Source organism: Ascidiella aspersa, chromosome 9 (genome assembly GCF_963924565.1).
Source record: "Ascidiella aspersa chromosome 9, kaAscAspe10.2, whole genome shotgun sequence".
Classification (NCBI taxonomy): domain Eukaryota; kingdom Metazoa; phylum Chordata; class Ascidiacea; order Phlebobranchia; family Ascidiidae; genus Ascidiella; species Ascidiella aspersa.
In genome coordinates, this window is record NC_139455.1 from 6,930,763 (window position 1) to 6,940,229 (window position 9,467).

Sequence of the window (9,467 nt, forward strand, 5' to 3'; positions counted from 1 at the left end):
GCAAGGCCATATTGAATTACTCATTAAGGGCTTTTAAGAAGGCCTTTATTATTTGCAAAAATTCATGTCATGCAAAAAAGGTTAAACAGTGGAAACTTAAAAATAGGTGTAAGACAATTATCAACAACCAAACGACTAGCATATCTTCGCTTTTGGATGGAATATGAAAACAGATTAACTCTATGAATGTGCCGACAAAACAGAAACAAACATTGATTTTGTTGACAGGGCCGAACACACTGGTTGGACATTAACCAGGTTGTTGTAACATATCGCGCTTGCATCTGCATGGATTCCGCTTTACCGTTTCCATTGCGTGTAGAAATTTAATTTCTGCACACATAAAAGAGTCATTAGGTGTTGGTGAGTTGTAGCGGAACTTCGTGCTATTTCCTGTACTATACGGCCATCTCGAACTCGAATGACGTGCTAATTGTATCATTAGGCGTGCATTGCCTTGATACAAATATAGCTGCAATGTGGCTAATGCGTGGCCCCGTGGGATGTTGCTGGTGTAATACATGAGTGAATAGCAGGCGAACGTGTTTGACGAAGCAGAAGGTTCTGTTCATAGCAGCTATAACAGAACTGTTGGCAGCGGCATAACTTGATATTACAGCACGCTCGTGGGGATAGGGTTTAGTTTTACTTTCAAGTGTAACGAAGCATGTGCGTTAACTTATGAATGCTTTATTCTGTATGCTACCCTTAACACCGTGTTTATTACCAAAAATGTTTATTCAATCAAACATGTGATAATAATGATACTGTTTAGCTTGACTACATGATTAGCCTATCACTCTAGGCCAGGGCGAAAAACTATAGTTGTCTTATTGTAGGGAACTCGAATAAACTCGACCAGGACTCTGATAAAGTTTACTGTTTCTTTTCTTTTGATCGCAAGATTGTACTTAAATGTATAAAATGAAACGCTTTGTACACATCGTTTGTTGAGTTTTTGAGAAACCGCCACGGTTCAATGCATCGCTAAAACAACAAGATCGTTGGTATCCAAGGATACCACTTTTGTACGATTCTCACAGTTTTCAAATAAAATGGATTACCGTTTTAAAAGAACAGCAAACATTTTTTAAAGCAAGAACGTTAAACATATATTTTGGAATACCATTAAGTATGCCTGCAATAGGCAAAGCTGTTGCATTTACAGAGTTAATAGAATACCTAGCAGCAGTTGAGTAAAATATTTTTAATTAGCAGATGACATTGAAGCTGTTTATCGCAGAATACAATCTTTTTTAAAACTACGCCATGTATTTACAGAACACGTATAGTGTTTTATAACAGTTTTAAATCTAGTTTGTGATACACTTGCAAATATGGGTAGGCCCAAGAGAAAAACCACACCACTGGCAACTCCACCTGCAGCCAAAAAAGCACAGAAACGAAAAGCACAGGACGTAAAAGTTAAACCAGACCCGGATGCAGATAAACCAAGTACTTCTGCAGACTCTGACAAGGATCAGAAAGTTGTCACTTTTACAGGCACAATACCGGTCGACAGTGAATGCCCATTAAATCCCAAAGATTATCATGTGCATATTGCAGGCACCGATATTTACAATGCAATGTTAAACCAAACTAACATTGGTGCAAACAACAACAAGTACTACATCTTGCAGGTTATAAAGCACAACAACAAAAGTGAATTCTTCTCGTGGTTTAGATGGGGCAGAGTTGGTAAAACTGCAGGCACACAACTAACGCCTAACCAAGAACATAAAGCCATCCAACTCTTTCGAAAAAAGTTTCAAAATAAAACAGGTTTCGTTTGGGTCTTCAGAAGTGGGTTTACAAAAACAAAGGGTAAATATGACATGGTTGAAATTGACTATGGCCAAGACGATACCAGTTCAACTGAGGTTGACGGTCCTAAAAAGCCAAAAATACAAGTAGAATCAAAACTGGACAAGCGGATTCAGGATGTCATGAGTTTGATCTTTGACCAAAATGAATGGGAAGCTTCCATTAAGGAAATGAAGTTTGACATTAAAAAGGCACCCCTGGGAAAACTTACCAAAGCACAGATAACAGCAGGTTACGAGTCATTGAAAAGAATTGAATCATGTATCCAGAAGAAAAAACAGACGGGGACCGAATTGGCTGATGCTTGCAGCGAATTCTACACAAGGGTCCCACATGACTTTGGTATGAAAGTTCCACCCCTGATTAAGACACCACAAGATATCAAAGAAAAGCTGCAGCTCCTTGAGGCACTGGAAGACCTTCAAATTGCCATCAGCGTTGTTGATGAAAAGCAAGATGAAACTAAAAACAAGCTGGATGGATATTATGATTCGCTGCAATGTGATTTGGCTCCATTGGAGAAAACAGACAGTGAATTTAAGGAGATTGCAAAGTATGTGAAAAACACACATGCCAGTACCCACAATCAGTACGAATTAGCGGTACAGGAAGTTTTTCGGGTCAACCGTGAGAGTGACACCAAAAAATTTAAAAAAGATCTGGGCTCCAGGATGTTGCTGTGGCATGGGTCTCGTCTTACCAACTGGTGCGGCATCTTGAAGCAAGGTTTGCGAATTGCACCACCAGAAGCTCCAGTGACAGGCTACATGTTCGGAAAGGGAGTCTACTTTGCAGACATGGTTTCAAAGTCTGCCAACTATTGCTTCACCAATGCCAGGCAGCCAATCGGTTTTTTACTTGTGTGCGAAGTAGCACTTGGTTCTATGAACGAGAAGACATACTCTGATTATAATGCCGATAAGTTGCCAAAAGGCAAGCATAGTACAAAGGGCTGTGGCAGAACTGCACCTGATCCCAAGAGTTATGTAAAGTTGGAAGATGGGGCTGTAATTCCCTCTGGAAAACCGAAACCAGTTAAACTCAAAGATGGAGGGTATCTGATGTACAACGAATATATTGTCTACAACACGGCTCAGATTAAACCAAGATACCTGGTAAAAACCAAGTTCAGGTACTAAACAGTGACCTAAGGCTTCTAAAGCATTTATGGCAAAATATTGTTTCTTCAATTTTGACCAGTGGATAGCTGCACAACTTCATTACTCAAAGTACCAGTGTGTATAAAATGCTGTTTTTTATTGGTTTTACTCTCAAGTTTCATTACACTAATCACTGTTTTTAATTACTACTGCACTTCCATAGAAATAAGTTTTGTTCATAAATTGTATTGCACTTTAAAACCAAGTTTTTGGTTGTTTATATTATGCATTATATTGTATGATTATTGGATTTGTTGTATCATTGTTGACAATGTTATCTTAGTAGTTTTTCTATATGCAGCGTTATTATAAAATATATAACATGTTGTTTGTAATCTTTATCTATTTTTACTGAGATAAACCAATTCATTTTTGAAATGAAACAAAACTTTAATTATATTTAGTGGATTGACATTTTGAAAATATATTTTGTGCATATCAAATATTCCTTTTACATTATAGATGTTTGATCTAAACTGTATTAATCATGTGGAGAAACAATTGTGGTGTTCAGTTAAATGTTAAAAATTGTAAACCTTTTTTAGGCCAATGAGTTCCGTCAGCTGTCTGCATATTTTCTAAATTAACTGGCGTAAATATTATATTCACAATTACATATGTGTCCTGTTTTTTTAGTTACATGTCGAAAAACATGGAAAAGCAAGGGATACAAGCTTCTTACTACAATAGATTGAGAATTGTCAGGACAGTAAAATGAATTTTTTGGTCATTACCAACAGCCTGATTTTTCGATTTAACATTTTACTCCTGTTGACCAACAAAAGTTTAAAGTTTAATTACCACACTTTCACTGCTTAACCATAAAATTCAAACCTTTTAAAAAATGCAACACATGCTGGCGCTGACAAAATAATAATACACTACAGTGTATAAATTTGGCAGTTGATGAAACTTAAAGAGTTACGCCAGGCCATAAAGCCTTTTCGTTAATATGCGACAGTGAAATTATTAAAATTGCTAAACAATACTGTCAATTAGGGAATCACGCATAGTTGTTTGAACCGAATTAGGATTTTGATTGTCACCTAATTTAAATACGCTCTCTACAACTGAAAGTTCAGTACTGGTGGTGTCGAGTCCACAAAACGCACACCAGTCATTAACAACCATGCCAGCGCCAATGACTTCGCTACCCCGGTTTACGGTCCCTGCAACCAGGGGTACTTGCAGGAGTGAAGAGAGTTCGTCCAGGTCTTCTATGCTTGTTTTGGGATGAACCAGTCCTCCTTGGTTACTGAAACAGCAATAACTGCCAACCAAAACTTGATCGGTTACAGTTTGCCGGAAGACCTCTACCTTCAAAACGTCGGCCAAGATTTCTTCAGTCTCCTGATCTAAATCAGGATGAACGAGAGCAACGTAATCGTTGCATGACACCACATTGCCAAGCGCTGAGAGCCGCTCTTCTAATCTTTGAATCTTTACCGAGTCCGGAAGACAGTTGCGGATATGCTGTAGCTCTTGGTCTGTTGTAGAATTTGGTACCAAAAGGCCGTGTCGGTTTCCAACGCACATTCTTCCAATAATCCTGCATTCGGCAATGGAAGCGTGCACCACTGGTATGGTGTCTGCAAGTTCTGATTCAAAGACACTGTAAAAATTTTCAGAGCCCCCAATGGCCACCAGGCAGTATGAATTTGTCAGCTTGGCAAATACTCCGATTTCATTGTTGTTTTCAAATTGTACCCTCACCGCCATCTTGCAGTTGTTGAAGTGAAATGATAGTTTGTGCTAACTTTTAAAGAAATCCGGTACAACTATTTTTCCAAAAAGAAAAATATAGAATTTAAACATTTATTACAATAATTAGCCAAATATTTATAACAGGTTATGCATTGTTAAATCAACATATAAACAACATATATGTTTCAATTTGAATTTAATAAGTTTCAGTAAAATAGCTTAGCATTTTTTTCAGACTTGGGACTGAAGTTATTATGTTAAATGAATTGGGTTGAAATTTTTTAAAATAGGGTTATTTATCTCAATTTTGCACATACCGTATGTACCTTGCTAGGTGTTAGACTTTTGTTTATTTTTAATTGGTTTACTGCGCACATTCGGACAAGTTAGTTGATTCAATTTTTTTGGTTAAACCTTTTGATCGTTTTATTTCAATGAGTTAATTTGGAATGACTTGCTCTAATAATGACATGACGGGATCTTGACTTGGTTTGGAATTATTTTACAAAGGACTTGATAGGGACTTGTTCATTTTAAAATCCCTTGTTTAAAACGCTGCTATTTACATACAAAATGAATATTAAATAATTGAAAGCAAAAGTAATATTAAATAACTAAAAGCTTAACAAAATTCTTCAGTACTGGAAGCCTAACGCAAATAATTTCTACTTTTTAAACCTTCACCCTTAATTTACGCGAGACAAGTACTTAATTCCAAGCAAACCTAAAAAAGAATTTTACTTTACCACTTTTTGTGTATATCAGATGATCTCAACATACTTTCAACTCGATCACGCTAACCGACGAAAAATATTGGCGTCACAGCGGTAAATGGAAATTATACCGATACGGGTGCCGTTTATATTAGAGTCAACGAATATAAAAAGTTACCCAAAACTATTTGCTTTTGGACCAAAAACGATATTGCACAACTACTTTGCAACGTGCGCCGAAATGTACAACGATTCAAACTTGCGTTATTTGCAAGAAGCCGTAGCTGTTTTTCATCCTTTCGAGCGCATTGCGCAAGAATATATCTATTAAAAAACCCTTCGAAAACAAATACCGATTTATTTGTGGGTGCGAAACAATTTCGAAAAATAATTTGATAATGACAGACCACAAACTACGAGTAGAATTGGAAATATTCCAAAGGAAAATTTCTTTTGCACAGGACTGTAAAAGCGAAAGTAAAAAACAAACAAAAGTTGATAATACTATTGTAAACAAGTCATTTTGAAAAGACCTAATTACCAGTCAAATCATTTGAAAAATAACTTCGACTATTTTTACGCTGTGTAGTTTATTAACGCGTAATAAAAAAAAGTTAAAAAAGAAAATGATTTGACCTAGTGCACTAAAGTCACTGTTCTTAAATGACCTAGTTTGACCTAATTTTTTTGGTGAAAATGACTTGTCTTAAACTTAGCCTAAGTTATTTAAGCAAGAGACTTGGATTAAATTAAAGAATCGGAACTATATTAATTATGAAAACCTCAAGTGTAAAAAACGTTTGCTTTTTTAGGTTAAACGTGTTCTTATATTCTTTAGGTTTAAATTTATTTTGTATGTCAATAACTTAACGACTGGAACGATTTATGTATGATTTCGATTTCATTTGCAAGGGCGGATCCAGGCGGTACGAGGTTTATGTACGTATTTGCTAAACCAGCATATAAAGGCGTTATTTCGCGAACGTCGTTTTAAAATATTAAAGTTGTTTTTTGAAAACTGCAAATTAATTTAATATAATATTAAAACATTTATATGCACTTTTTGCGATTTTAGAGTTTAAACTAGAGAAGCGATAAAGTTTCTACCGCCCTTCAAAAGTATTTTGTCCACTTTTTGTGAGCACATAGAACATACCGTCTTTTGCAAAAATGTAACTTAAACTGCCTTAAATTTATCCAGTCAAAACAATATCATCCTGCTTTGTCGTCGACATCACTACCCCAAATCGATGATATAATAGTGAGTAGTGACATAGAGCATATATGTTTGGTACATAAAACAACAAAAACAATGCAGCAAAACTTATCGCGCCTGAGCTTTTTCCAATTTTGCTATGTTTTGTCAGTTTTACGCAAAATTTGTTTAGCCCAAGGGACACACACGATATTTTTATCAATACGCCCAATGCATCACGTGGTTTTTGCCTATTTAAACCAAATGGCAATTTTTGCCCGTTTATGATGGTTTTCGTCTACAATTTGCGCACTAGTTTGTTAGCGAACTACAGGTGTTTTTTAGGATTACTTGCTTCATGACGTCAGCTTATGACAAAACTTTGTGACGACAACCCTTTTCTCCCACTTCATGCCAACAAACGTTAGTGGTTAGCCTATGGATCCGCTCCTGGTCATGAGTGGTTTTTGGACATGATTATAGTCGCGATTTTTTCACGTTCTCCCCCTTTTTGGTGACATTTTTAGAAACTAATCATTGTTGACGTAAAACCCAACATAAGGAAAAGAAGCTCTAATTTTTAACCGACTATGTACATTTAGAACAGCGTTTTTAAACTGGAGTGTCCGAAAGGAAAATGTGTATGATTCGCGGCGCGCGAAACCTTTTAAAATCATTTATTCGCGCACCCGCATCCTTCCTATTAAGTTTTCCTAAGTAGTCTAGACTCTAAATGGTTTAATTCAGGTTTGCGGAGTCGGTTAAAAATAACCAAAAAAAGTCCGACTTCATCCGTTTCATTTTGATATCAATTACTTGACTCGGAGTTCACAATTGCTGACTTGACTGCGAATTTTTCTGGGTATCTGGTGAGTTGGACTGGTACGTTACTTGTAATTAATTCAAAAAAAGACTTGTCTTGGACCTAAATTATTTATTTACAACACTGCTTTTTAATGCCTCGCATGTCGCAGATTGTGAAGTGATCTTTAAAAAATGTTCATGCCTCTTTAACAAAATCGTGCATTCGCCTCTATCTTAATCAAAACATGCTAGACCAGTGGTCCTCAACCTTTTATGCTTTGTGGCCCCCTTTGAAAGACTCTCGACCCTCATGGCCCCTGCTTATAAAAATATCAAGCATTGTGTTTAACGTATTTACTTGTTTTACTTCTTCACGTTAATAACAAATACAGCCATTAATCAACGAAGAAATGCACTTACCTCTCAAAATTGTCCAAATAAAGCATTTTAATTTAAATTAACTTAGTTAGTCATGACAAATCTTGTTTTTCGACGCCGCCAAGGTATTTTTTTATCTTCGGCTCTGTTTTGTACGGAGCAAAGCGATGTCACTACATTCGTCGAGATGCTTTCTCGATTTTCCTTATTATTAATGCGTTAATTACAATTAGCCTACTTAACAAATAAGTTGTACATGGACCGCTGAATGTTGGCCGAAAAATGACCTTGAATATTTGGATAACCCTGTAGCGTACTTTATGTGTTTTACGATGGAATGTTTCTTTTGCAACTAAACGCCTTTAAGGAAATTGCGAACTGTTGTATCTGGCACACTAGTTTCTCGCCGAACAGCATTTGTCGGAGATTTAATGATTAGGCAAGGGTATCGGCAAGTAGGCCTAATAATTGGCCGCCCGAAAAAACGCTGACGCCGCACTGCATGGCTACGTATGAAGCAGAACAGTTATAGTTTCGCCACAGCGTCAGGCCTTTAACATAATTTGCCACTCGCGAACGACGAATTAGGCGTAACTTTTCTTGATAAAACGAATAAAAATGATTCAATATTCTAATTTTAACATCAATACTGGCGAGTCAAAGCACGTGTCAGAAAAATGGGTTACAAAACGTTGCAAGAAAGTTTTACAGTCATAATAAAAAACTCAAAATTAAGTTAACTGGTAAATTTTAAAAATAGTTACACTTTGTTTTTTGCAACATCTAGCTAGAGAGTTATGCCCGTGGACAAGACAAAATATCGCAAAGTTGACACCAAGCCAACTTTTAAGAAATAGTTTTTCGGTTCTTTTTAGTCAATGTCATTCGTCATGTCACATCAACACTAACCAAGACCCACCAATCCAATATGACCTTAACACATATCAGGTTACGTGAGATGCCTGCTATACCATTTTCTCAGCAGTTTAAAATTTGTATTAGAAAACATATTAACCCATCAACCTGCCTACATTTATCAATAGTTATATTTGTCTAATTTTAGCCGCAATTTACGCACGTAGCTCAGCTGATGTCACGCGTGAGTAAGCACGCCTGCGAAATCCAAAACAGAGCGCTTGGCGTCTTTCGTCAGCGCATTAAGAACACATCGTTGTGCGCTTTTCTGCCTAAACGTAGAGGAAACTCTTAAGCGCGATGCATTTAAGAGTAATAGCTGGCTGTTGAGTAGCAACGCGCAGGATATGTTGCATACTGGTGGCAGCGGAATTGGCCAATGGCTTTAATTGCTGCACACGTAGAGCTTATGGACGATCGAACCCTTTTTTTGATAGTTGGCAGTTTTTGTGTAATGCTGACTTTTTTTCGGTGCTGGTTTTTGCCACCGACTTTGGATGATTATTATATTTATTGCCATACAATGAATGATAAGCGCTGGTCTAGAAACCTAACCTTAATAAAACGAGTTGTCAAAGTTGAATTGAAATAAAGGAAGTCATAAATATATAGGGATCAATATAATAATAATACTTGACCCACCCAAACGCTTACTCTCCCCCTAACCAAATATTGTTAGCAATATAACCCCGGACGAAAATGTGGTAGTTTTGTAGACCAGTGCCACATATATAAATTATTTTTTTCTAATTTTGAGTTGATGTACTTGATGTT

The 9,467-nt window shown here is 36.6% G+C and overlaps 2 protein-coding genes across 2 annotated transcripts; one reads left to right on the forward strand and one right to left on the reverse strand.

Annotated features, from left to right (window-relative positions):
* Positions 1 to 1,285: 1,285 nt before the first annotated feature.
* Positions 1,286 to 3,619, forward strand: LOC146132117 (poly [ADP-ribose] polymerase 2-like). Its single transcript, XM_083397956.1, has one exon. It carries the CDS (start codon positions 1,338 to 1,340, stop codon positions 2,961 to 2,963), a length of 1,626 nt encoding a protein of 541 aa, XP_083254082.1. The 5' UTR covers positions 1,286 to 1,337; the 3' UTR covers positions 2,964 to 3,619.
* LOC146132118 (eukaryotic translation initiation factor 6) lies at positions 3,601 to 4,763 on the reverse strand. The gene has a single exon (XM_083397957.1). The coding sequence runs from the start codon at positions 4,701 to 4,703 to the stop codon at positions 3,963 to 3,965; it is 741 nt and encodes a 246-aa protein (XP_083254083.1). The 5' UTR covers positions 4,704 to 4,763; the 3' UTR covers positions 3,601 to 3,962.
* Positions 4,764 to 9,467: the final 4,704 nt, after the last annotated feature.